The 27,933-nt window shown below is 56.1% G+C and overlaps 1 protein-coding gene across 3 annotated transcripts; it reads left to right on the top strand.

The window, feature by feature from the left end:
• The first annotated feature begins 2,633 nt into the window (after positions 1–2,633).
• Positions 2,634–27,926, top strand: SNX33 (sorting nexin 33). 3 transcript variants are annotated; one of them, XM_070358582.1, is made up of 2 exons: positions 2,634–5,983; positions 18,675–18,845. In XM_070358582.1, exons 1-2 carry the CDS (start codon positions 4,522–4,524, stop codon positions 18,743–18,745), a joined length of 1,533 nt encoding a protein of 510 aa, XP_070214683.1. In that variant the 5' UTR covers positions 2,634–4,521; the 3' UTR covers positions 18,746–18,845. The 3 variants fall into 3 exon arrangements, with proteins under 3 accessions (XP_070214683.1, XP_070214684.1, XP_005891831.1); XM_070358583.1 differs by lacking the exon at positions 18,675–18,845 and adding an exon at positions 24,476–27,926 and having other exon boundaries at positions 2,636–5,983; XM_005891769.3 differs by lacking the exon at positions 18,675–18,845 and adding an exon at positions 12,503–17,405 and having other exon boundaries at positions 2,649–5,983.
• Positions 27,927–27,933: the final 7 nt, after the last annotated feature.

The following is a 27,933-nucleotide window of genomic DNA, read 5'->3' as shown; positions in this document are numbered from 1 at the left end:
GTTGATCACTGGAAAAGACTCTGATGGTGGGAGGGATTGGGGGCAGGAGGAGAAGGGGACAATGGAGGATGAGATGGCTGGATGGCATCACCGACTTGATGGACATGAGTTTGAGTAAAGTCTGGGAGTTGGTGATGGACAGGGAGGCCTGGCGTGCTGCGATTCACGGGGTCGCAAATAGTCGGACACGACTGAGCGACTGAACTAAATTGAAATAAAGGTAAAATGTTTACAACAGTCTAGCACTCAACAGGAGAATGGCAACCCACTACAGTACTCTTGCCTGGAGAATCCCATGGACGGAGGAGCCTGGTAGGCTGCAGTCCATGGTGTCGCAAAGAGTCGGACACTACTGAGCAACTTCACTTTCACTTTTCACTTTCATGCATTGGAGAAGGAAATGGCAACCCACTCCAGTGTTCTTGCCTGGAGAATCTCAGGGACGGAGGAGCCTGGTAGGCTGCCATCTATGGGGTCACGCAGAGTCAGACACGACTGAAGTGACTTAGCAGTAGCAGCAGCAGCACTCAACAAACACTAAGGGAGTAGCTGCTTCTTAACAAGTTTGGAGAGAGGTTCTGCAAACAGAAGAAAGATCACAGAAAAGGGGTGTCCTGAAAGCAGCTGTGGGAAACATATTCAGGCTCTGGTCCTGGCCATCCTAGGCTGAACTGAGTCCTTAGAATCAAGGCTGCACCTATGGTTGAGGGGACCAGACCTCAAGGTTTCTTGGCTGAGAGAACCATTGGTTCTTCCCATCCTGGGGCATTCAGTTTCACTGGACTCAACTTCTGGTAACTGGGCTTCCCAGGGAGCAGCTCAAATTGCCTTGATCTATTGATGCATAAATTCAGGTGTGCCTGGACAGTTCAATTTCTCTTTGCAAAGTAATACCTGGGCTTTTGGGGTTTGCACATAAACCTTTATTCTGGTCAAATGCCAGCTCTGTGTGGGGCATTGGATCAACTCACTGAACCAGTTAAATTGGCTTTTGGAGCCAGAAGCCTGCAAATTACACCCTTCAAAACAACTCAAGGTGGGGAATTCCCTGACAGTTTAGGGGTTAGGGCTCTGTGCTTCTAGTGCAGGGGGCATAGGTTCTATTTCTGTTGGGGAACTAAGATCCTGCATGCTAAGCCGCCAAAAGGAAAAAACAAAATAAAACAACAGCCCAAGGTACCCACCTTTACAGCACCACCTTGTGCCAGTCAATCTATAAGTGGGGAGTATGAGCATGAGGGGGGAAGGAGGTTCTAGATAGAGGAGGCTATCTAGACAAGGCTCAGGGCATAGCCAGGAAGGGGAGTAGGGGCTGAAGCCTTTGTTCATCTTAGGTACCTCCTGTCTACTTAAAAAAATTGGACAACATGAGAGTTGCAAGTTAAGTTTTATCTGGGGCAAAATGCAGATTGTAGCCTGGGAGACAGCACCTCAGATAGCTCTGAGAAACTGTTCCACAGAGGTAGGGGCTGGGGGGAGGACAGTATATATGTGATTTTGGTAAAGGGGGAGTACATTGTAATCAAGCAAATATTTTTTGTAGGTTTCTGCTAGTCTTGTGAAGCTTCTTTTCATCAGCATTAAGGATTTTAGTTTTAGTGCTTTTCTTAATATGAAGAGACACAAGAATTGGGCTCATAAAATCAGCTCCCGAGAATATCTATCTGAAGACCTGTCCTGCCAGTTTTTCCCTGAGCACAGAGTGCCTCATTTCTGCTTTCCACCCTGAACTCCTTCAGGGGTGTTGAAGGCCAGTGCTGTAGCAGCACATGCTTTAATCCTTATAGTTAGATAGGTAGATGGCAAGTGCCAATTTGTAGTTGACACTCCTCCTCCAGGAAGTGTTCCTTGATCCTTGTTCAACCCAGGTTAGGATAGGTGCCCTTCCAGTCACATTTCATGGCACTGACCACACTGGGCAGGGAACGTCGCTTTATTTTCCTGATCCGTCTGAACTTCTGGTAGGTGAAAACAATGCCTTGTTCGTCTTTGTAGCCCAGGAGGCCTGGTACAGAATACTCAGTTAATGTTTCCTTGAGTGCATGATCAAATGAATGAGACAAAGACAGAATGAATGAACAGAGGACAAGAGTTGTTAGGTCGCTCAGGCGTGTCCAACTCTTTGGTACACCATGAACTGCAGAATGCCAGGCTTCCCTGTCCTTCACTATCTCCTGGAGTTTGCTCAAACTCATGTTCATTTAGTCGGTGATGTCATCCAACCGTCTCATCCTCTGTCACCCTCTTCTCCTCCTGCGCTCAATCTTTCCCAGCATCAGGGGCTCTTTCAATGTGCCAGCTCTTCTTATAAGACAAGAGGGGAGATTGTAAACTCTCCAGGGCAGGCACCCCCACTACCTTCTGGTACCCTGATCCCCAGTGCCCAGCACAATGTCTGGCAGAATCAATGACCAGGGTCAAGTACCCTTTACCTCTTCCCAGAGCCCCAGCCCGACCATTCCTCTAGTCTCCGTGGTGCTAGCAGCCAAGACACCGGTCTCCGCCAGCCGCCGCACAAAGCACGGCGGAACCTGATCGTGCCTACTCTTGTTCCCCGTCACTACAGATGTACAGTCTTGTCTTTCTCCCTGAAGGGAGTCGCCCAGGACAGGGGTTCTCCTGGCCCTGTCCGTATAGGGTACTAGGAAAGCTTTTTCCGTGAGGGCATCGCTGGCTCTGGGGCCCCCTCCAGAAAACAATCCCCAGGCGGCGCCACGGCGGCGTTCCGCCGGGGCGGTGGCGGGGCGGGGAAGCGGGAGCTGGGGTCTGCGGGTTTCCGCGCACCCTTCCTCCACCTCCCGGGTCCCGGCTCTGGCGCTCTCCTTGTAGCCCCGCACGTGGCAAACGCTCAGAGTTTTCCTCACTTGCGTCACGGAAAAGGCAAGAGGGTGACGGAGCCCGGGAGGCTAGGCGGCGGCTGGAGAGCTCCCCCGCGCGGCGTTTGAGCCCCTCGGGGCGAGAGGTGTCTCTCTGAGAGCGCGGACAGGCTGCGGGGGTGCGGATGCCCTAGGGTCTGGCCCCGGAGGCTGCCTGCCTCTCGTCCGCGATCGATCGTCTCCTTGCTCTCGCATCCCGATCTCCCCGCGAGTGAGTGAAGGCGCCCGCCACAACAGAAAAGAGAGAAGTAGGCGGGAGCCAGGCTGCTGCGTCCCAGGCCCGCGGGAGGGCGGAGCCGGGCCGTCCCTGGCCAGCCAGGACGCAAGGAAGTGCCGCGGAGTTTGCCCAATTCCCCAGCCTGCTTTTCCTTCTCCCTCCCTCTCCCCACCCCTCAACCCCCGCCTCCCCTTCACCCGCCGGCTATTCCCTCCTTCCTCGGGACGCCACCTCCCGGAATCGCCTTTTTTTCTGTTGTTTTGGATCTGGCTTCTCGCTGGCGGCGCCGAGGAGCCGCGAACGCTAGAGAAGAACGCGGGCTCGGGGCGCAGCCCGCCGCCCACCGGCGGGATCCCGCAGGGCAGAGCGGAGGACGGACGGACAGGCGGCGGGACTGACTGCCGGCCGCACGGTCAGCTCTCCGAGCTCACTCTCCAAACTCCTGTTGAGTGTGTGCGTGCACGCGAGGGGTGCGGGGTCTACGTCCGGCGAGCCGGGGCGGGTTACCAAAGGATTACCTTTGGACGAGGGTCCTTGGACTCGGATCAGGGTCATCTTCAGGCTCAGAAACTGCTGAGGAATTAGACAAACAAAAGAGGCCACTCAGCTAGTGGCCAAGAGTCGCCCGAGCGCCTCGTCGCGTCCCCTCCTTTCCCCCGGGTTGGGGCTGGCCGCTTGGGGGCGGGGAGAGGGCACCCGAGCCGGCTGGGGGCTGGGGGCCGGGCCGGGCCGCCGGGTCGCAGAGTTGGCCGGCCTGTTGTGTAAGCCTTAGTCCTTGTTTTCCCGGCCTGGCTTGTTGTGAAGCCGGACACATCCACCCCTGGATTCGATTCAGGAGGCTGCCGCTTTTCTCCTTGCCCCTCTTGGATTTTCTGGATTTTTAAAAACCCAGTGGTCCAGGAAGAGGAGGAGGAAGGAGGAAGGAGATCTGCAGAGGAATGTGAGAGCCTCCCGAGGCCCAGGCTGGAGGAGCCAGAAGGAGCTGGGAGCCAGAGCTGCCGGAGTTTCTGGGACGGTGGTTTCCGAGTGATTCTCTTCTATTTTAGAACATTGTTCCAGCGGAGAGTGTCGAATTCTTGCCTGCTCAGGGCTGGTTTTCTCCGAGTCATTTGACTTTTCTTCTAGGAGTGGGAGGAGAGACTCTCCCCTGCAGGGGCTGCGGAAGGAAGGGAGGAAGACCAGGGACATGAGCCGGCCCGGCTCACAGGCGAGTGCGGGCAGACCTGGTAGGGCCGATTCTGGGCCGTGGACATTGCTTTGAAGAGAGGGAGGCTGGATACCTTCTGTGGGTGCTCAGACCCCACAGTAAGGGCTGAGAGACTGAGGGCTGTGGCCAGCCTTGAGTTGCTCGTGCATCCCCGGACACCCTAACAAGTGTCCTCAGTTCTGGGCGGGACTCTCCTCATCGTCTCTACCACTGGCCCAGACATGGCACTCAAAGGGCGAGCCCTTTATGACTTCCGCAGCGAGAACAAGGAGGAGATCAGCATCTGGCAGGACGAGGACCTGGTCATCTTCAGTGAGACCTCGCTGGATGGCTGGCTGCAGGGCCAGAACAGCCGTGGGGAGACTGGGCTCTTCCCTGCCTCTTACGTGGAGATCCTCCGTTCTGACACCGGCTCCAACCATGCCAACTACTCCAGCAGCCCCGCAGGCTCTCTGGGCACCCAGGTGAGCTTATATGACAGCTCCAACACTTCCAGGAGTGGCGGCGGCAGTGGCTTTCTGTCAAACCAGGGTAGTTTCGAGGAGGACGATGACGATGACTGGGATGACTGGGATGACGGATGCACGGTGGTGGAGGAGCCACGGGCCGGTGGGCTGGGCACCAATGGGCACCCTCCGCTCAACCTCTCCTACCCTGGTGCCTACCCCAGCCAACACATGGCCTTCCGGCCCAAGCCACCCCTGGAGCGGCAGGACAGCCTGGCATCTGCCAAGAGAGGCAGCGTGGTGGGGCGCAACCTCAACCGCTTCTCGTGCTTCGTGCGCTCTGGCGTGGAGGCCTTCATCCTGGGTGACGTGCCCATGATGGCCAAGATCGCTGAGACATACTCCATTGAAATGGGCCCTCACGGCCCCCAGTGGAAGGCCAACCCCCATCCGTTTTCGTGCTCCGTGGAGGACCCAACCAAACAGACCAAATTCAAGGGCATCAAAAGCTACATCTCCTACAAGCTCACACCCACCCACGCCAGCTCACCTGTCTACCGGCGCTACAAACACTTCGACTGGCTCTACAACCGCCTGCTGCACAAATTCACTGTCATTTCGGTGCCCCACCTCCCAGAGAAGCAGGCCACAGGTCGCTTTGAGGAGGACTTTATTGAGAAGCGGAAGCGGCGGCTCATCCTCTGGATGGACCACATGACCAGCCACCCTGTGCTGTCCCAGTATGAGGGTTTCCAGCATTTCCTCAGCTGCCTGGATGACAAGCAGTGGAAGATGGGCAAACGCCGGGCTGAGAAGGATGAGATGGTGGGCGCCAGCTTCCTGCTCACCTTCCAGATCCCCACAGAGCACCAGGACCTGCAGGACGTGGAGGACCGCGTGGACACCTTCAAAGCCTTCAGCAAGAAGATGGACGACAGCGTCCTGCAGCTCAGCACGGTGGCCTCAGAGCTGGTGCGCAAGCATGTGGGGGGCTTCCGCAAGGAATTCCAGAAGCTGGGCAATGCCTTCCAGGCCATCAGCCATGCCTTCCAGATGGACCCCCCCTTCAGCTCCGAGGCCCTCAACAGCGCCATCTCTCACACGGGCCGAACCTATGAAATGGTTGGTGAAATGTTCGCTGAGCAGCCCAAGAATGACCTCTTCCGGATGCTCGACACACTGTCTCTCTACCAGGGACTGCTCTCCAACTTCCCCGACATCATTCACCTGCAGAAAGGTAAGAGCCAGTGTGGGCTGGAGACTCTGACAGCGTCTGCGCTCTGCAGGGCACAGGGGCTATGAGGATGGCCTAGATGGAGCAGAGCGGCTCAGCTAGTCTTTCGGTCTCTGTCTCATCCGTTCATTCAGCAAGGGTGTTGAGCACCTAGCAGATGACAGGTGCTATTCTAGGTACAGGGATATTTATGGGCAGGGCTGGTCCCTGTCCTCATGGAGTTCACTGTTTACCTTCTTGTCTGTTCATTCATTCACTCACTCACTCATTCATTCATTCATTCATTTTCTCTGTTTCTGTCTCATTTACTCATTTACCCATTATACATCGAGTCCTCCAAGTTATTAGGCTGGGTTCTGGGAACACAGAGCTGACCAGGGCCCAGGCCTTGCCCTTGAGGAGCCCACAGGCTTGTGGGGGACATGGACACAGACCCAGATAACGAGAGCACAGAGCGTACCTATCAGAGCATAACGCTTGTCAGCAGCTCACCTCCCTGCCTTTGCAACTTCAGAGACTGTTCTCATGGCTGCACATCCTATCTGTGAGCTTCCTCCCTATCTGTGTTCAGGAGGGTTGGCTCTCCCCATTTTGCAGATGAACAAGCTGTGTCCACACAAGGGTGGCTGCACAAGGAGTCCATGGCCTAGCTGGGACTGTCCCTTCCTTTTGCACCTCCCCAAGGACACATGCATTTTGGCCACCTCCCAAGCTCAGCTGTGTGTTCAGTTCTCACGGTCTCCTCCCTAGGGGAGGGACAGGATGGGTCCCTGTTACTGTGGGGCTATCAAGGAACTGCCAGGGAAGTGACTCATAGCCGGGTCACCGAGGGGCACCCGGACTGGGCTGAAGGAGAAACCGGGGGTCCAGGGCACTGCCCACATGGTCCATCCGATTCCCCCTTCCTGAGCCTGGCTTCTCTTCTTGCCTGAGCACTGAGTCAGGAGCTGACCGGCAGGTGGCTGAGTCTTGTGGACTACAGGCAGGGCAGGAGGGAGGTGTGGTCCTCCCCAGGGCTGCTTGGTAACTCAGGAAGAACGTCTGCAGGGCGTGGGGCTGGATCCCAGGCCCCTGAGCCCTGAGGTCAGGCCTGGCTTGGTGGAGAGTTTTCCTCTGGGCGGGGCCAGGAAGCCGGCTCTGCACTGAGCCTGGGGGACAGCAAACATCACGCCCTACCCTGGTCACTGGTCGTAAACCAGCCTTGTTTTCCTTTTGTTGTTGTTGTTCAGTCACTAAGACGTGTCTGATTCTTTGCAACCCCATGGACTACAGCACGCCGGGCTTGCCTGTCCTGCTCTATCTACCGGAATTTGCTCAGACTCATGTCCATTGAGTCAGTGATGCCATCCAACCATCTTTAGGAAGTTAACTTCTAGAACTTCTCCAGCTTCCAGACTCTTTTCTCCCCTTACTGTCTCTTCTTCCTCCTTCTCCTCTCTGTTCTTTTTTTCCTTCTCCACATTCCTCTCTTCCTCCTTCCCTTCTTTCAGCTTCAGGAGACATGACCTGAGTTCTGGTCCTGGCTCTGCCCCCAATTTGCTGTGTGTCCCTGGGCAGTGCCTTCCTCTCTCTGGGCATTAGTTCCTCAGTCTGTAACACAGAGTGGACACTGTGAGCTCTCAGGCCTTCAAGGGGGTGGGGTGGGGAAGAGAGTCCTGGGGAGGGTCTGGTCGAGGACAGAACGATGCCTTAGTTTCGGCTCTGAGTTCTGGGCAGGGACAGGGCAGGGGTGGTGGCTGGGGCCGGCTGGCCCACTGGGGCAAGTGTCGCCTTAAGTAGAGCCACGCTCTGCTGCTCTAGGGCCTGGGAAAGCTGGTTCAACCAGCTCCTCGGATGGCGTGTTCCTGTGTGGGCAGCAGGAGAAAGGTGAGCAGGGGCAGTGATGAAATAGCTGCCACATGTGTGGCTGGGGACCCTCCATCTAGGACAGAGCTAGGGGCAGGAAGGCAACCCTGGACTCAGGGCTCCCAGGCTCCCATTAGAGCAGGAGGGATAAAGGCAGTCTGGCCTTTCTGGCCCTGGATCAGGGGCACAGAGCTGAGAGGGCCACTTCTGAGTTTCCACTGGAGGCTAAGATGAGGGGTCAGTGGTCCTCTGGGGGTGATGTATTCAACTTCAGACAGATGCCGCATCCACCTTCCCTTACCCAGAGGACCCCTCCCCATTTGGCCAAGGGCTTTGGGGCTTACTATTCCACTTTCTAGGCTCTGTACCACCACTCCCAGCCCTGTGTGGGGCAGGTACTACAGTGGTTAGGGAGCGGGGCTGGACTCTGGCTGAGACAGAGTTGGGCAGGCTTTGGGGAGCCACAGCCTGCTATGGGGAGAAGAAGTCCCATGGTGGCCCTGTGGATAGAGACCTTTCACAGAGGGAGGAGCAGGAAAGTTGGGCCCTGGGTGCCCAGGATGCTGTCAGCCTGTTCATACACTTTCTAAAGCATGGCGTGCATGTGGGAGAGGCTTTGGAAGGAAGGAGACAGGAGGCCTGGTAGGGTTTAGGAGACCAGAATTTGGACAAATGTTGTCTTTGAGGTGACCCTGATTGAATTTCCTCCCCTGAGAAAGCTTAGGAAAATGGGCCATGGAACCCATTTGGTGCAGAGGTGAAGCCTACCAGCCTTGTCTGCCCACCAGCCCAGTCCCTGGAGCTCAGTCCAGGGGTTTCTCCTAAAGGGAGAAGGGTAACCATGTGATTAATCATTCAAACCAAGGCAGTCTTTTGGGGGGAAAAGAGAGCCTTGATAATAGTTAATCTGGGACAGCAAGGGGAAACAGTGGCTGTCCAGGGCCCCTGCCTGAGAGCCAGCCAGGGCAGGACTCTGTCCTAAGACTCGTCACAAACCACGGAGGTCAGTGTGGGTCCCCCCATTCTCCGATGAGGGGCAGTGAGGTGGGCTGATCATCAGAGCAGGATTGGAGCCCCAGTGTCTCTAACTCCACAGCCAGGTTGTAGCCACTGTGCCAGACAGATGGGAGAGGGGGCTCCCTAAGGGCTGGGTGCCTGGGGTAGATGAGCCAGAGGGGAAGGACCAGGGAGGGAGTTGGTGCTCTCGCACCAACTCAGCTGGCATCCTCTGTGGAGGATGGACGGAGGCCCTCCAGAAGGCAGGCCCTGGACCACACAGCATGCATGGAGGGGTCACAGTGCTCACAGGTTGGCCAAGGCAAAGTGGCCCTTGCAGGACCAAGTTCTACCCTGGGGGAATAGGTGGGTCTAGCCTCTGTGCTCTGGGCCATCACAAGCTCTCCTTCTGCGTCCCCTCCTAGGCTCCCATGAACAGAGAATCATATGGCCCTGAGCCACCACCAGCTGGGTCTTGGCTGTGACTGAAAAGCAGTTTGCACCTAGCTGCACATAGCTTCTGGAGCTCTTATCCTGGAGCTCCTGGAGCTCCATCCCAAGTACTTTAAACATATTAGTTCAATTAAACCTCTGCTCTAATTAGAGGGCGAGGACCATCATGATCCCATTTTACTGATGTGGAAACTCTAAAGTGCTATACTGCCCTGAGCAGCTGTCAGCAGCATCGTACGTAGTCCAGCCTGTCCTGTTTACAGTGGGGAGACCTGCAGTCCTTGTTGGAGGTGACACAGTGGACTAGGACCCAGACCTCCTGCCCTCAACCTAGGGTAGGGACAAGGTGGATTCAGGGGGAGTTTAGGGAATATGCCTGAGACCCTGGGGATCTGAAACTCCAACCTTCCCGTCCCTGTTTCTGGGATCCGGTCTATAGGACAACTGCCATGGCAGGAGGTGCCCGGGGTCCTCAGCTCTCATGGTGAGTCCTAGGTGGAATGTGGTGGGGTGAGGGGGGACTGGCCCAAGCCCTGACTCCCGGTTTGTCTCTGGGGTGCGTTAGTGTTAGCTGGTACCAGTCCCACATCTGAGTCACAGGGTGGAGGGTGACAGAGAGCAGGGTGGGGCCTCCTCTGGCCCCCAGAGCCTTCGCCCCCCATCCCTGGCTCCCTGCCTGTCTGTGGATACCTAGCAATTGCAATAGATTCATTCCTATATCTGGGCCTCGATTTCCTTCCTCTAAGGCCGTGGACTTGTGCTTACTCGCTCAGTCAGGTCTGACACTTTGTGACCCCATGGACTTTGTAACCCACCAGACTCCTCTGTCCATGGGATTCTCCAGGCAAGAATACTGGAGTGGGTAACCATTCCCTTCTCCAGGGGATCTTCCTAACCCAGGGATCGAACCTAGGTCTCCTGCATTGCAGGTGGATTCTTTACCATTTGAGCCACCAGGGAAGCCCAAGGCCATGGGCTATTTAAGACCTTAAATAGCTTCTTAAATGCAGGTCCATCCCCACTGCACCCAGACTTTCTCAGGAAGGTGGAATCCAGGCTGATATGTTTCCTTTGCTGAAGCCTAACTCTAGTTTCTTTGTCCAGCTATTTTCTACCTTTCTTCTTCTGGTTCTTTCTACCTCTTGGGACCTTCTCAAATTCCTGAGTCCATTGTCTGGACGCCTCACGTATGTGCCTGGAGGACTTGGCCTGGGCCCCCTGCAGTAGAAGTGGTGTCCACTCCCCGCTCTGCAGGGCTCCCTCAGGGCCAGATATCCCACACTTTGTGGGCAGGAAGGAGGCTGGGAGCCCCTGGACAAGTCCTTTCCCACCAGGGCCTGAGTTTCCTCTGAAGAGTACTGGTGTGGTGGTGGAGGTGAAGGTGGCCCTGGGGGTAGGGGCTGGACAGCTGTCCTCTAAGGCTGCTCTAGTTCTGAAGCCTCTCAGGGGGGTTTCATCTTGGTCCCATGGTCAATCCCTCTCCTTCTGCCCAGGTCTGGGCGATCAACCTAGGGAAGGGACACAATTTGGAAGAATCTGAATGAATCAATAAGGATGGAACAAGAGGCAAGAAGAGGTGGTTCAAGGAAGGTGCTGAAAGGGCTGAGCGGGCTGGGAGCTGGGCACTGCAGAGTTCTTTTGGGTGCTGTGTTGGCAGTCCTGGAAGTGTTGCAAATGTGAGTTGGCTTGCCCGAAATGCCACTATTTGCCGATTAGCACACACTTGCCGTCTTCCGTGGGTACTGCTCCTTCTAAAGGCAGGGTTATTTCCAGCACATAGTAAATGTTCAGTAAATGCGTCCTGAATGCATCCAACAACTTGAGAGTAAACAGATTACGTTTCAAAGGTCCCTGAGAGGCTCCCCCTTAAGGAAGAGGTGAGAAGCATTAAAAACAAGCCTGTTACTCATGTGCGGTGGGTGCTTTTGAAGCGCTCCGGGAGCATGCTGTCCTCTGTACCAAGCCTGCCCACCTCCACACTCTTCTTCACACTGTGGATTCCCTACAGCCCTGCGAGGAGTGCCTGCCAGGCACAGGCAGACTGCCTCCCCGGCTCAGCAACTGCCCACTGGCTTCAGCGCAGAATCAGTCAAGTGCCCGTTAATTCAGAACTGAAATCCTTTCACCAATTGCTTGTTGATTCACTCAGGTTCTTCCAAATTGGGTCCCTTCTGCAGGTTCATCCCCTGGTTCCCCGTCTGTCACCTGGTTATGACAATGGCCTGCTCTAGTCGCCTGGGGACTGGGGTGAGGAGGGAGCAGAGCCTATATGAGAGACGCACACAAAGGAAAACTCCAGGTGGTCTCTGTTTTAGAATCAGCAGTGTGATGGTGGCAGGGAGAAGGATGCTCCCTGTGGGAGTGGCACCTGATCAGAGCCTTGAATTATGCATAAGGATCTGGGAGGCAGAGAGAGAAAGGGTGCGTTTGATGAATATGGGGGTCAATGCAGAACAGGTGCAGGGGTCAACTCCCAGAGGGCCTCCCAGGCCAGGAGAACGGGGGACCTTGCTCTGCAGGCCAGAAGGAAGCCAGGGGAGACCTGGAGCTATGGGTGCCAGCTTGGCTGCTCTTCAGGTGCTATGGAGAACCTCTCAGAGGTTGGGACTGAAGTGGGGAGACCCGTGGGGGGCCTGTTGCAGCAGTCCAGTGAGATTGAATCTGTTTAGCAGACACATGTCAGAATCTGCGTGGGCTAGGCTTTGTTCTAGGTGCTAGAGACATTGAGCTCATACCTGGAGGGATGCAGTCAGAAAAACCACAGAGAGGTAAGAGCTGTGGTAGAGGGAAGCCCAGGACACCTGGGAGCAGGCGAGGCACCTGATGCAGTGGGACTGCCCAGAAGGCTTCCTGGAGAAGGTGATATCTGAGCTGAATGGGGAACCAGCATGAGGGCTGATGAGGCCTGTGGTGGATGGGGACAGCCTGGTCGTAGAAGTCAGTACAGCTAACAGGGCTGTGACCAGTCAGGTGTACGCTGCTGGCAGTGCCTCATGTTTGGAGGGAAGATGGTACATCTGGCTTAGGACATGCTGAAGGTGAGGGTTCGGGGAACATCCCTGTGGAGACATCAAGTGGCTGGACCGTGGGTCTGGAGTCCAGGAGGGAGGACTGAGTTGAGCCGATGACGGTACTGTCTGCCCTCGAAGGGTCTCAGGGCGGGGTTAGGGAGCGAATGGGAGAGACCGGAGCCCTAACCGCCCTTGACCTCCGCTCTGCCTGTGCCAGGCGCCTTCGCCAAGGTGAAGGAGAGCCAGCGCATGAGTGACGAGGGCCGCATGGCGCAGGAGGAGGCTGATGGCATTCGCCGGCGCTGCCGCGTGGTGGGCTTTGCCCTGCAGGCCGAGATGAACCACTTCCACCAGCGCCGCGAGCTCGACTTCAAGCACATGATGCAGAACTACCTGCGCCAGCAGATCCTGTTCTACCAGCGGGTCGGCCAGCAGCTGGAGAAGACGCTGCGCATGTATGACAGCCTCTGACCGCTGGCCCAGGCCCTCGGCCCGCCCCCAGGGCCTTCCCACACCAGCAGTGCCTGGAGGGCGGGGAGTTGGGGGTGGCCTTTGGAGGAGTCATGAATATCCCTGGGAAAGTCCCCCACCCCTTAGAGCTGGGGGCACAGCAGGGATGGGAACGGGGCCAGGAGCCCTCCAGGCCCAGGCCTGGGCTGCTGGTCAGTCACTTGAGGCCAGGCCAGGGTCTTAGCTTCCCCGGAGCCTATAGCACATGCCCACCTGGCCACTTCCCCCTCATTCGTTCAGTAGACACGCGGGCCTGCTGCAGTCAGACACTGGGCATCCAGGGCTGTGACACGCCTGCTCTTGTACCCAGTTGAGGTGGGGGTCAGACGCAGAAACAGGCGGGGGCAATACAGAATGATCGATGGTAAGGAATGGGCTTCTGGAAGCTCGCGGAAGGGACCACTCGTTCTGCCGGTCAGGGATAACTCCATGGAGCAGGTGACATGTGAGCAGTGTGTCTTGAAAGATGACAAGGAACTGCCAGACAGTAAGTGGGGACAGTGAAGGGGGAAGGCATTCAGAGAAAGAAACACCTCTTCTCCTCTCCTTTGTCTTTCCCCAGCAAGTTTGGTGCCCCCTTGGTGTGTCCCCTTGTGTGACAGAGGGTGGGGATCTGCCTGGCTCCCATGGCCCTGGCCCTGCCCTGCTCCCCCCGACCCCACAGGAGGGGCTGCAGGCCAACTCCCTCCCGACTCCCCCTTCACCAGCTGAGCCCCCTTACCCCCTGGCTAGGGGACCATGCAGCATCTTTGCCCTGGGCTCAAGGTGCTGAGACAAGCCACAGACCCCAGGATTTTGGTGGTACCTGCCTGGAGGGGACACCCGCAGGTTACTGGGTATTTGAGTTCACCAGCCATCGCTCTCACACTCCTGGCAGGCTTGGACCTCCGGCTCCCAGGGGCCAGCTTACCCGTCGCCCCAGGGATCCTGGACCCACCTGCCCATCACCAGGCTCACTGTGATGCCATCCAGGTCCTGGTGGGATTGTGCTGTCTCCCACTAATGTTTACATCCTCAAGGGGGCTCTTCCCACACCCCCAGGTCGGGGTATGGTCAGAAACTGACAGATGCCACTGCTGGCCTTCCCAGGAGGTCATGGCTATTTCTGGCTGCTGCTGCTTCAATCTTCATTCTTTCTTGTTTTCTTGATAAACCTTTTCCAATTAAGATAACAAAAGTATGACTCCTTATTTGGATCCCGGGGCAGGGGATGAGGGTGGAGGGAAGGGTGGAGCCCTAGTTGTCCCTGGGAGCAGCTGGACCAGATTCTGAGGTCGTGATGGGCACAGCATTCACTCCAGAACCTCAAAAGTTGGTGGGGGGAGGGCAGTGCTGGTGGTCGGGGCTAGCTGGGGGCCTCTGGGTGGCCATGGACCCCAGCTCAATGCACACCCTTTCGAGACCTCACTCTCCTCTTTTCTCAAACGGGTGGAGTCCTGCCAGGGCTTTGGCCCTGCTGCTCTGTGATCCAGGACTGAGGGTCACATGAGGAAGGGACAGTCTAGACAGGGGGTTCATCTCCAGGAGGGCATATCCCAGCCTTGTCCCCAGGAAAGCCCAGTCCAGGAGAGGGGGTGGGACTCAGACCCTGTGTCCTTCCCTGGGCCGTCCAGTCCAGGGTGCCCAGACCTGCAGTGGCTTCCTGGTTGGAAACTGAGGTGGACCCCCAAGCTGTGCCCTTGGATGTATCCTAGGCAGGATGGACAGGAATCTGCACACAGGAAAGAGGAGGGCTGGAGGGTCAAGGTTCTCTTGGGGGCAGTGGAGACTGGGCGGAGGAAGGGAGGCTGGGGTCCGGGCATCAGGGGAGGCTTTGGCTGGGCTGGGGGCTGCGGGAGCTCACGGCAGTGAGATAGAATAAGGGGCGGCAGGTACAGCGGGTAGAGGCAGCAGAGGCTCCCTGATTGGGGCAGAGCGTCCTCAGAGGAACTTCTGGAATGGGCCCCTGGCCCTGGGTCAAAATTAGGTCAGATTTGGGACTTTCTGTGGAATTTTCCCCTCTCTCCTCCCTGTCCTCCTTTCATTTTCCAGCCCATCTGAGGCCCTTCCCACCCTTAACCTCTTCTCACTTCAACCTCTAGGCAGCCTTCTGCAGTGAGCTCTCTGACTATGGGGAGAGGCGAGGGTGAGGGGGTGGTCTTCCCAGGGCTCGTCTGTGTTGAGTGATGGGAATGCTCTTAACACCAGTGCCTGGAGAGTCCCCTGTTCATGCTTCCTGCCCTGGGAAGAGTGTCGCCTCTTGTGTCTCTTGAGAGGGGTGACCCCCTCCCACACCTTCCGTCCTCAGGGTGAGGGGGCTTAGTCTGACACGTTTCTCAGGAGGGGCTGCACGCAGGAAAAGTATCGAGATGTGAGGTAAGGGAAGGGAAGGACGGGCCAAGCCTCTGAGGTCTCTAGGCTGGGACGGACGTCTGTGTGGTGGAAGCGGGGATGTCACAGCCCTTCTCTCTGTGAGGATCAGGGTGCTGGGGGAATTTGAGATTGATTTGGGCTGGCCAGCCTCTTTCAGCAAGGGCCGGGGGACCAGTGTGCGTGGGGGCCCAGTCTGGTGGTGGCTGGGGCTACTGGCCGGCCTTAGTCACACACCAGGCAGATGTTCCAGACTGAGCTGGGCCCAGCTGCCTCTAGTTTCCTCCCTTGGGAGGAGGGTGGAAAACAAGGCCTCTCTTTCTGCCCTGGGCAGCTACCAGGACCTGGAGGTGGGGGGCAGGGGACCCTGAGCCTGTCTTGGCCCAGCCCAGGGAAGGAGTCTGCTTTGTGGCCTCAAATGGGGGTTGGAGAATGGGGATGGCTCTGTGATCCTGCACCCTATTGCTTCCTGGGCACAGGAGGGCCATGGACCATGGGGCCACTGCTGGGCCACGGCTGTAGCAGAGCCAGGTCTGGTCACAGACACGGTTGCCCAACCCAAAGCAGATACAGCCACACAGCCTGCCCATGGGCACACAGGTCACACCTGGCTCCACACACACACACACACACACACTCGCATGGTCACATGCTGACACACCTGTACTCCTAGCCACAGTGCAGCAGTCACACATCCCCAGCCACGTCCACACTTGCCCACACCCACATGCACGTCGTCTCTCTCAGTGACTTTGTCACTCATGGCCCCACCATAGTCCTGTGCACGCAGGACTCACCCAGTGGCACACACACTCAAGCCATGCGTGGCCACAAAGTCGCACGTGCACGTAGCGAAGGTGTCACACACATAGATGCTCTTAGAGTCGGCCTGCATCATCTCCTGGGGGAACCAGTCTGGATCCTTCATTATCTGACACCACCAAGTGCAGTTCCTCGTTGCACAGACGGGAAACCTGTCTATATCACCCAGTGGGGATGGGGTATGCTCTGGGGTCAGAGACCAGTTCCCAGTAGGCTCTGTGGCCTGGCCTTGGCCACTCCTGGGCAGTTCCTGGGGCCAGACTGCCTCTGAAGGCCCCTGGCTGAACCCACTCAACTAAGCTCCAGGCATCTCACATCTAAGAGCCAGGATGTGGTGGGCAAGTCCCAGGCCTGGGCGGGAGGAACATTCCTGCACCATCTCCTCCCCAAGCCTGCAAGGACTGGGCCCGCCCTGCCTGCCCGCCCGCTGACTCAGGCCTCCAGGAGCCAAGCCGGCTTGGCTCCCTCACCCACCCCAACCCACCCCAACCTGCTTCCCCACCACTGCAGCTCTGATCCCTCTCTCTGCTGCTTGGGGCAAGAGGAGATGGTGAGGCCTTGGCAAAAAGACCATGAGGAAGCATAAAAATTCACCTCCCCCAGATATAGCTCAGAAGGGCTGATTGTGAAACCCTGCTCCGGGCTTTGGCAAAGCTTTTTTCCTTTGGTTTTGTTTGGTTAGTCAAACCCCAGTGCAGTCTAGTCTGTTTAAAAAGCAGTGTCTCACACGGTTGTGTCCTCCGTGGTCCACATGGCAGCCCTGGTAGGCAGTTATGCCATTTCACAGACAAAGAGGCTGAGGCTTGGCCTGAAAGAGGATGCGACCTGGCTAGGATCACACAGTGGGTCAGGGGTGCGGACAGACTTGAACCCAGCTCTCTGGCCTCATTCCCTAAAGTCACCTTGATTAACTCCAGAGGGGTTGGCAGATCTTAGCTCCAGAGGTGTGAAAGAATGGGAGGCTGGCAAACTAACTGCTGAAATGTGCAGGGACTGTGAGGGTGGGGTGAGTCCCGCCAGCCCCCCAGGGATGAAGAGGCTGAGGGTGGCATTGCACAGCGAGGTCTGCAGTGACTCAGGGTCTCCATTTACAAATGAACACGTGCGAGGAACATCACTTCATTTTTCTGTAATGACCTGAATTTCCCTTTTGCTTTCTCGTTAACCCACCCAATAGAAAAGTAATCTGAAATCAATCTTGGGACCCTCCTTTCCCCAGGGAGGCATGTAAGTTTTGGGGTTGGCACGTTTGAAGACTCTAGGCAGGCCCCTGGCACTTTGAATTTTAGAAGCTGAATCCCTGATCCTATCACTCGTGTGAAATTTTGCCTGCATTCCTCATTAAAGGTCATTCATATATACTTACTTGAGTTGGGTTCAGTTAATTACTTGACAACGTGTTGTCGTGTAGATATTTAATTAAATTTTATTCATTTTGATTTTGTCTTTATTTTCTTCTGTTTTTTGGTGTTTTGCTACTTTTTGTCTACTTGGCTACAAACATGGCTGTGGACCCTGGCACTGGGCCTGTGTGCCCACCGTGGTCCCAGGTTAGACTGGACCTTTGGCTCATCCTCCTCAGTCTCCTGCCTTCCCACCACCTGCTCCTTTGATCCCACCCTTAAGCCTCCATGGGTCTGGCCCTTTTTCAGTTTGGGGCACTCCAGGTTCCTTCAATTGTCCCTGTGCCTCGTGGGCCTCAGGGAACCTCAAGGAGCTGGAAAATCATTCCACAGCCTCCACCGCACATTCAAGCACGAGGCGCTCTGGGAAGCTGCTTACAGACCCTGTGCAACCCTTTGTCTTGGTCTGGTTCTGCCTGGGAAGGGGTTCAAGTCCCCACTGCGTCTGGATCTCCCAACATCTGGGGCATCCACCATCCCCTGGGCAAGGGGTACTGTGGTGGACAATGGATGGCCAGTGTTTCACAACCACCCAATATGCAAGAGATAATCAACATCATTTCATAGACCGGGAAATAGGGCCCAGTGAGGGAGGTGCAGAGTAGCAGAGCTGGTGTGAGTGGTACCCAGGGTCTGGGCTGCCTCTGGTGGGGAGGCAAATGACTGATGCCCGAGGTAGGAGCTGGGGGCTGGCTGGTGCCTGGAGGTACCTGAGGTCTCTTCTGGGCTGACTTAGTCCCTTGGCTGCCATTGGAAGGAGTGCTCTGGGTGAGGGTAGCATGAGGCTCTGGCAGACAACCCTGCTGCCCCCCAGACACAAAGCCCCTTTCCCTCCACCACTCAGAGGCAGGACCGACGTGGCTGAGCCTGAGTACAAACCACTCCACACCTGCTTGTTGTCAGGATGTTACTTAATGCTGCCATGCTTCCGCTTCTCCATTTATAACAGGAATTCCAGATGGCTGTTAGGGGGGATTTATGAGCCAAACACGTCAGCAGGACAGTGCCTGCACATAGCCAACGGCCCAGTAAGGAGAAGCTGGGATTACCAACCGCCAAGCAGCCCTAGAGACAGGCAAGACCAGGAATACCGTTACCCCGCTACATGAGTGAGAAAACTGATTGGACGAGCCCTCGAAGGCCACCCAGTGGGTGGATGTCAGGGCTGGGCCCGAGTGCACAACAGCAGCCACTGAATGGCTGCCACGTGCTGCTCCGTGGTGGGCATCAGCCTCAGTATTCCCGGGAACTGTCTCCTTGCTCACCACGGTCTGGAAGGTGAGAACCACTTCTGGATTTCTCCAGCAGACGGAGACTCAGAGGCAACGAGTCACCTGCGTGAGACGGCGCAGCTGCTTGGTGGCAGGCAGGACTGACTTCTGTGTGGACATAGCTGTGCCCTTCCCACGGCACCAGGTGCCCTTCCAAGGCTGGCAGGCTGGTTGGTGGGCTGGGGTAGGTGGGCAACTGTCCTGTGGTAGAGCGAGTGCAGGAGTGCTAGGAATCAAGGGGAATCAGTGGGGAGGTGGTGGGGATTGGTGGAGGTGACCATGCGCCTTCAAGGAAAGGCAGAGGGCTTGGCCCACAGTGAGCACTAAGCAAATATTGAGCGATAATTTTCTGTGGGCTTCTCTGATGGCTCAAGCGGTAAAAGAATCTGCCTTAGGCTGGGGTATGGGAGCAGGATCTGGAGGCGACTGGACAGATGAGGCTAGGGGCAGGGGGCTGGGTTCTGGTGTCCAGGAAGAAAGTGAGTCAGGAGTCTCCTTGCTCAAGGGGCCGACATGGGAGGTGGTGGTGAGGGTTGGTAAGGAAATGCTAGGACTGGGGACCCTGTGGGTGCTGAGGCTGAGCTGGAGAGCACGGGGGCTGTAGTCCTGGGGCTTCTGTATGGGGCAGGCAGGGGTGGTTTTAGGGCTGTATGCCTGGTGTCCCAGAGTGTGTGCATCCCCCTGTGTGCTTGCTGGGGGGCTGACGCTAGGTGTGAGGTCCCCACCGGGGCGCTCTGTGCCTGTAGTCAACCGGCTACACATGCTCCCCACTGTGTCCCCAGCCCTCACTTCCAAGCTCAGGTCCTGCTTCGGAATCATGCTTGAAAGTGAACGTGAAAGTCACTCAGGGGTGTCCGACTCTTTGCAACCCCATGTTCTATCCAGGCCAGAATACTGGAGTGGGTAGCCTTTCCCTTTTCCAGGGGATCTTCCCAACCCAGGGATCAAACCCAGGTCTCCCACATTGCAGGCAGATTCTTTACCAACTAAGCCACAGGGGAAGCCCAAGAATACTGGAGTGGGTAGCCTCTCCCATCTCCAGGGGATCTTCCTGATTCAGGAATTGAACCAGGGTCTCCTGCATTGCAGGCAGATTCTTTACCAACTGAGCTATCAGGGAATCATGCTTAGCTCCTCTCTTTTTCTCGCTTCACATCCACCCGTGAGCAAAGTTCCTCAAAAGAAATTCCACATTGGATCTGTCTCACCATCTCACCAAGAGTCCCAAGCCAGTGCCATGCTTGCCCAGACTACTGAGTAGTCTCCATACACTTCTGTTGTCTCCTCCTCCCGAAGATCTAACAGGAGCCAGGGTGAGCTTTTTTTTTTTTTTTTAATATTTATTTGTTTGGCTGTGTTGGGTGTATATATGTGTAGCTGCCGCACGTGAGCACCTCCTTGCGGCTACTACAAATACTCCAGTTGTAGTTTGCGGGCTTAGTTGCCCCTCGGCACATGGGATCTCAGTTCCCTGACCAGGGATTGAACCCGTGTCCCCTCCATTGGGAGGCAGATTCTTAACAGTTACTGGATCATCACGGAAGTCTCCAGAGTGCTTTTTAAGACCATATTATAAGTCAAATCACATCTGTCCCGTGCTTTTGACCTCCAGGGCATCCTGCTGTTCTTAAGAGAGATTCCTAACTCTTATCACAGCCACAAGGCCCCTTTGATCTCACTGTGGAATCCTGTGTATTTTGGCCACAGATTTCCAGACCTACTGAGCTGCTATTTCTCAAGCTTGTTATACCACAGGACCTTTGCATTTGTGGGTCTCCTCTGTCTGGAATGTTTTTTTTCTGCCTTCTAACAAAAAGCTATATTTCGCATCTAACTTGGGCACTTTTAAGTACTTGTAGAGGAGACTGTGTGATATCTAGAGTTTGCTGGAAGCAACGGGTGCTGGGAGTGAGACACTGGCCCAGGGTTGATAATTGTTCTTCCTCCCAAATGTCTGTGTGGTTTGAACCTCAGTTAATTCAGGTCTTTGCTTAAAACATCACCTCCTTGGAGAAGCCTTCCTTGACTTCTTAGTTCTAGTGCTTTGTATCTTTACCCTGCCTTTTCCCCTCTTCATTTTACTTATTATCAATTGCCAATTATATATGTACATGTATTTAACTTTTTATTTTGGAAAGTTTCCAGCATATACAAAATAGAGAAGCTAATACAGTATCATGGATCGCTGTGTATCCATGCCTGAGCTTCAACAATTATCAACCCTGGGCTGGTATCTTACTCCCCATGTTTGTTGCTTCCAGAAAACTCAAGATATCACACAATCTCCTCTGCAAGTTAGATGTTAAATGTATCTGTTTGTTAGAAGATAGCCTTCAGGGGACCTGGGGTCACTCTGTCGTGCCCAGCATGGTGCCTGGCTCATAGCCGGTGACCCAGAATGTCTACATGGCTGTGTCTCGGGTCTCTGGGGAGAAGGTGTGTGTGGGTTCTGGTTTGCACAGGTCGGCTGCTCTCAGGGAGTGAATTGGCACATGTCTGCGTGCACAGCCGCATGTGGCAGTCCCTTAAATTGTGTGTGTGTGCACACACGTGTGTGTTGCCACAGCAGCTGGTGGCTGAATGCATGCTTCTCCCCTGATGTCATCTCCCACACCCGCTAGGAGCCAGTGACTTGCTCTGGGGAGCCGTTCCCTCTTCCTAAGCAAAGTGTGGGTGCGAATGGGTGGGAGGGATCAGATCCTATCCACTGCCCCCACCCCAACCCCGCCCCCACTTTAGAGGGCTGGGTTCAAGGCCAGAGCAGAGAGCCCCTCCCTGTTCCTCTCTGGTTAGCAGGAGGCTGTGCTGTCCTAGCCGGCCGCGGGCAGCCTCCTTCCCTCCCTGGCACTGGAACCCTGCCCTGTTGGCCTTGGCTGGGTGAGGTGTGGGGTACATACGTATGAGGGTGGTGGTGTCCCAACCTGACCTACTCTTCAGGCTCCTCGGGTGACTCCTGGGTAATTGGGCAGACAGGGCCACTCACACTGTGGGTGACTGGGTGCAGAGCTCTGGTCCAGGTCTCAGAGCCCCCAACTTCCTACCCTGGTTCTGTGTCATAAGGGGTGGGCCCTGGGGTCACGGGCAGTGGGAAGGAGTGCTTCCAGCCCAGCACCGGGCTTACTCTTGGGGGCAGCTTCTGCTCAGACCTGGCTTCCACAGGAGCGTCTCTCAGCCTCCTCCCAGAGCCCTGTCTGCTCCAGGGCCTGTCTCTTCCTCGCTCAAGCTCTGCATCATCTTCCTCCCTCTTAATACTCCTACTGAACCTCAGGTAAGTCCTCTGACTCAATGGGGAGGCGGGAGGTCAGAGTGGGGCTGCTGGCTTCTCCTACCCAGAACCTGGCCCATTGCTGCACCCCTCACTCTCCCTGCCCAAGCCCAGCAAAGCACATGCTCCCACGTCCATCTTCTTCAGGTGGGGGATGCATGCATCTGGCCTTCCAGAAAGATTGAACATTTGTTCAGCACCTACTGTGCAGCAGGCACTGTGACGGCTGTGATAAATTACAAAGATCACAGCAACACCAACCTGGAAGCACCTACAACATGCCAGATCCACGCCAGGCAATTCAACAACTGCTGTTACAACAGCGACTCATCACAGCGTCGACATTTACTGACTGTTTACACACGTACTGAGTGTTCACTGTGTGTCCGGGCTCTTCTAAGAGCTTTGCAACAGCCATGACCCTTTGAAACAAAGCCTTGGTCAGTTTCTCTGCTAGGTCCTAACTCAGGCAGAGAAGCGGGAGCTGGCCTGGGCCTCTGGCTGGACACATTGCACAGATGCTGGAAGGGATAGGAGATGGGGCAGAAATGAAGCAGTGGGGCTCTAGGCAGAGAGCGGGTGGCCTGCTCCTCCCAGCTGGCTCTGTCCTCTCCGGTGTCAATGATCCCATCACGAGTTACAACAGGTGGGTGGACTTGTACAAGTTCACTGGGCGGGCACAGTCACCACCTCTGCCCTCCCTCCTTCAGTTCATGGATTCTGCCCCCAGACTCTGAGGTCCTCAGGGCAGACCGTGGGGCAGAAGGGCGAAGGTCCTGAGGTCTGGAACCTTCTCGGAGTCCTCAGACCTTGCCCCAGCCATCTTTGCAGGTGACATGCTCACAAGGCAACCTTTTAGCCGGGTTGACTCAGAAGGGGCCTTTCCGGCCTGAGTCACCGCCTTCCAGGAGTGCCCAGGCTCTGCCAGCCTCGCCCACCTGCTTGCTTGCTCAACAGCCCTTTACAACAGGCTCCACCTTCCTCAACAAGACCCAGCATGGTTCCCTCTGCCGCTCTCTGGTTCTTGGCGGTCTCTGCCCTGGTCAGCATGGCTGGCAGCCCTGGCCCACCTGCGTTTGCTCTGCTGCCTTTGTGGGAACCAGGAATCCCCCTGCTGGGAGAGGCATCCTTGGCATCTGGAGGGTTTGGAGACTCAAGGAGGCCCAGCTCTGCCAGCGGATTGCTGTGTGACTGTGGCAAGACACTCCTGTAAGGTTGCGACTCTGAGCCCCCAAGCTGAATGCAGGCGATCCAGCAGTGGTTAGACCAGCTGGGCCAGGAAGGTTCTGTTGAGGGGTTGGAGTAGCAGGGGAGCCTGAGTGGTAGGGGTTCTAGTTTGTCTCCCCCCTCCTGCCCTGTGTAATTCATTTTGACTCTCTCTGGTGGGCTTCCACATTTAACTTGGTCAAAGTGTTCTGCCCATGAGATTCTGAGCAGATAGACTCCAGGTGTCTGGGTGGGAGGGAGCCATGGTTCAGGTATGGAGGGACAGAGAAGAGTCTGGGAGGGAGAGAGTCAAACTTGCCCCTTAGAAACCTGAGATCTGCCTGGGCTCTAGAGGGGAGGCGGAGCCGGAGCAGCAGCGGGGAGCCTCATCAGCTCTCCTGGGGGATAAGGGGAGCTGGGAAAGGAGGTCTGGGTGGGACTGGTATGCGAGACCTCTGGGTCTGTGGGGAGGGGCTGTATTCTGGCAATAGATGTTTCTTGACCATCTCTGCATGCCTAGCATTGGGCTGGCATGACCCTGCCCCGAGGGAGCACATAGCGTTGAACTGTTTCCTATAAGGTGTAGACCTTCTGCAGGGAGGGGCTGCAAGGCTGGGATCTTCTCCCAGGCTGGGGGCCTCTGAGACCTGGGAGGGAAGGGGACCTGCATGCTCCAAAGACAGTCCCAGTAGCAGGGCAGCACACAGGCTGGAGGTTAGAGTCAGCGTTTATTTTGGGGGGGCAGAAGAGTTAGCCTGGAAGCCTCCGTCCAGCCCCTCCTGCTCCCCACCCTCTACAGGATGGAGAGTTCTGGGGAGGCCCAGCCCCACTTCCTGATCAGGCTGGGAGGTAGACGCGCCAGCGGCTTCTTCCCTCTTCTCCTGACTGCTGTGCCCTGCCCTGGAGGAGACCCGATGCACTGACCGGTAACCCTAGCTGGACACCTCCCTTCTTTGTCCCTCCCTCTGCAGGTGGGGAGGGGCCAGAGAGGGAAGGATGGGCTAGATCACAGCCAGCTTGGTGCACAGAGCTGCTGCACTGTCCAGGCACCTGTCTGTCGCTGGGAGGTAAGGGTGGGAGTGGGCAACTCCTTGCCGACTCTTTTCGCTGGATCTGACCTCCCTGCCAGCCTCACCCTCCCCTGCTTCAAGGACTTAGACAACCTAGCTAATTTGGACTTCAGGACTGACACCTGAGCCCTTCATGACCTCACAAAGCTTCAGAAGGAAGCCTCGGGTTTAGCTCCAGGCTAAGGGCTACCTGAGCTGGCGGTTCCTAGATTGGGGGCCGGGGAGCTCTGTTAAGGTAGAAAAGTCACTTCTGGGCCACTGGTTGATTTAAGCAAGAGCTGCTTCTGTCTTTAGGGACTCCCAGGACATCTGAAGTGTGAAGGAGCACAGTACAACCCACCAGTTATCCTGATGGCCACACGGGGCTCTCCGAGGAGCTGGCACCTTTCATGACGACTCAGCCATCAGTTAAATACTGTACCTCATTGCACTGAGCATGGACATGTGAGCAGGAGGTGGGCTGGGCATGCTCGGCATTAGCACTGCATGCCTGCTCCTGCCATGGAAAGACCCGGCGCTCTGTAAGGAGAAACGAAGCAGCCAGAGCCAGAGGCCCTCCCACTCTGGGCTCCCCCGCACCAGCCAGCTCACGCCGCTAGGTTGGGGCACACGTGGTGTGGTAGTTACTCACTGGCATGTCTGGGGCTCTTCAGGAAGGGCTGGGTATATAACTATTTGCATCTCCCACAGGATTTTTGACACCAAATGCCCTTGCCAATGCCTGACTAATCCCAGCGGTGATTACCCAGGGATGACATTAACTATGAAAGGACCTAGGATGGGACAGGGGCTGCAGAGAGAGGAGTCCAGCATGTCTGGTTCCCCCATCTTGGTTCCACTCACTTGCCAGGGCTCCCTCACATGTGCCAGCCAGGAACAGCAGACCCAACCTGAGAAGTTGGGGAGAGGCGTTGCTGCCCAGGTACCTCCAGCCCTTTAAGATCTGGAGTCTTCAGGGCCCAGAGGAAGATACTAACACCCTTGGCAGTTCCCATTGGTCAGGAGAGATTGGTTGTGGGGAAGGAGGACCATTTATCTTGCTTCCTATTGGAGGACAATGGTTCCATCTCTGTGGGTTCTACAGCCGCCCCAGCAACTCGACTTAAAGGGCCAGATCATAGAATGAGGAGAGGGGCTCAAAGGAAGCCCCCCCTTTTTTTTTAGCATCTAAGAGGCAAAACCACTGAGAGTGGTGGGCAAGGCTTCTTCTGAGCTGGGGACCTGGGCCCCTCTGTGCCCTACCCTGCTCCCCACACCCCTTTCCACCATCTTTCCCGCAGTGGGGTCACTTCCCCACTGTGCGGAAGTGAGTTCGGACCTGGTGCTGGGCCGCATGTCCCGGGTCCCACATGGCCAGCTTCTGGGACTGTGGGAGGACTATAGGCAAGGGGCACTCAACTCTGGAGTTTGTGTACCTGTAAGTACGTGTTTGTGTGTGTGAAGGGGATACATAGGCAAGTATGTATCTCTGGGTTGTGTTTCTGAAGGTCTGAAAGTACTCAGCTGTGAGCACAAGCCCACATTGTATGTGTGTGTGTGTGTGTGTGTCTAACAGGGTCAGAGGCTCCCGGACATTCCTGAGTGCTTGTACACAGGCTGGCTACTATTCTCAGTGCCTGGGAGGAACCAGCTCCTTAAATGAAGGAATGGTGAGTTATTTTGTAAAGTGGGTAGCAACCTCCTTAAGTTGGGGGTGCTTATCTGAAATCTGCAAGGGATTTACCTAATAAACTGAGGCCCCATATTTAGAATGGACTCTGAGGATGGCGTGCCAGTCAAAGACCCTCTCCCAGGTCCTGGCAGAGCCGCTGGCACAATGCCTGGGTGCCAGCCCACTGTCCAGCCCAGGCTTGAAGGAGCAAGAGCAGTATAGGCCTGTGCCAGCTCGCTGGGGGCAGGGCAGGCTGGGCCACGTGAACAGAGAGGGTGTCGTCAGGCCTCTTGGGGGAACCTGAGCCGAGCGAGATCCTGCCTGGCGGGTCTGTCACCTTCATCTCAGCTTACACTCCCAGGGAAACTGGCTGCTCTGGGTGGAGGCTGGCCCCAGATATCAGGGCCCCGAGGATGCAGCCTTGAACTCCAGAGAGAAGCAGACCAGAGAGTGGGGCATGGCATGGAGACGCCCTTGGCAGGGCCCCTGGGTGAGGCTGGCGTGGGGTGGATTGGAGAGGCCAGGCTTGAAAAGGAAGCTGGAGCCAGGACTTTGAGCTCTGGGTACAGAGGAATCTCTGCAGAGCTGCTACTTATAGGTCCTGGCCACCTTCCATGAGGGGGAGGCTTTCAATGTGGCAAGAGGAGCTGGCTGTGCTCAGGGTTCTGGTCTACCCAATGCAGGAGACATGAGACACAGGTTCGAACTCTGGTTTGGAAAGATCCCCTGGAGTAGGAAATGGCAACCCACTCCAGAATTCTTGCCTGGAGAATCCCCATGGACAGAGGAGCCTGGTGGGCTACAGTCCGTAAGGTTGCAAAGAGTCAGAATGAAGTGACTTAGCAAGCATGCATGGCTGTCTGCTGTGCGAGACTCTAGACAAGCCTCTTGCCCTCTTAGTCCCCCCGGGTCCTCTGGGGGCCCTTCCTGCAGTGACCTACCAGGATTCCAGGTTTCCTTCCCAAAACTTCTGAGAGTAGGGGAAGTCCTAGGAGGCTGGATGCTGAGATGTGAAGGGCATCGTGGGGAGGGGTGGTGCAGGGACAGCAGTGTGGAGGGGAGGGAATCTCCTCTCTTGTCCTAATTCCTGGTTCAGATGCTACAGATGTGGAGAACGGCAGAGAAGTGATGCTGCTGAGCTGCCAGAGGCTGGCTGGGGCCCTCCACCCCCAGTGCAGCTGTGCTCAGGTCCCAGACACCCCTCCCTTCACCCTCCCCTCCCCTGCCCTCCCACGTCCCCCCACAGCTCAGACCACTTTCCTGCTGCTTTTCTCCTGAGGACTTCAACCTGCTCCCAGGGCCTGGGCTCTTCTCTGGGACCTCGAATCTGTCTCCATTGCCCACGACCCTGGGAGACCCTCTGAAGGGAAAGGACCAGAGAGTGGTGGAAGCCCGTCTGAGGAGGCTTCGTCTCAGATCTCTCTCTGACTACAGGGACAGGTGACTTGCTGGCACACTTGCTGCTTGCTCTGCCTTTGGAAAGAAACTCTTGGTCCTCTCGTTGGAAGCGTTTGTCGTTTAGTCCCTCAGTCGTGTCCGACTCTTTGTGACCCCATGGACTGTAGCCTGCCAGGCTCCTCTGTCGATGGGACTGCCTAGGCAAGAATATACTGGAGTGGGGTGCCATTTCCTTCTCCAGGGGATCTTCCCACCCATGGATTGAACCCGTGTCTCCTCCAACGACAGAGGGGTTCTTTACCTTTGAGCCACTAGGGAAACCCTGTTGGAAGGGCAGAGACCAGCAGAAACCTTCCATGGGAAAATCTCCAGGGAACCGAGCAGATGCACCTGTGGGGTCCTCCTCTATCCCTCTCCCCATGCCCCAGCCTTGGGATCCCCAAGTCCCCCTCTCTCCCTCTCCCCATGCCCCAGCCTTGGGATCCCCAAGTCCCCCTCTCTCCCCATCTTTGCTGTTCCAACCTCTTGAGAGGTGGACAGAGAAACAAGGCTGTGGAGCCTCAAACTCAGGCTAAGACATCTACAGCTGGGGCTCTGAATGTTTCTTGGTTTTGTTTTTCTTTTCTTCAAGCTCCTTGGAGAGGGCCTAGCTTATCTCTACCGAACCAAAGCCCCATCCCACAAAGACTGGCCCACCTGCTCG

Source organism: Bos mutus, chromosome 21 (assembly GCF_027580195.1).
Source record: "Bos mutus isolate GX-2022 chromosome 21, NWIPB_WYAK_1.1, whole genome shotgun sequence".
Lineage (NCBI taxonomy): Eukaryota > Metazoa > Chordata > Mammalia > Artiodactyla > Bovidae > Bos > Bos mutus.
The sequence above is the reverse complement of the archived record's forward strand: the minus strand, read 5'-3'. Positions and strand labels throughout refer to the sequence as shown.

Coding starts and splice junctions, on each gene's coding strand:
- SNX33 (XM_005891769.3), top strand. CDS start 4,522: ATGGCACTCAAAGGGCGAGCCCTTTATGACTTCCGCAGCGAGAACAAG. Junction 5,984..12,502: donor CATCATTCACCTGCAGAAAG/GTAAGAGCCAGT, acceptor TGCCTGTGCCAG/GCGCCTTCGCCAAGGTGAAG.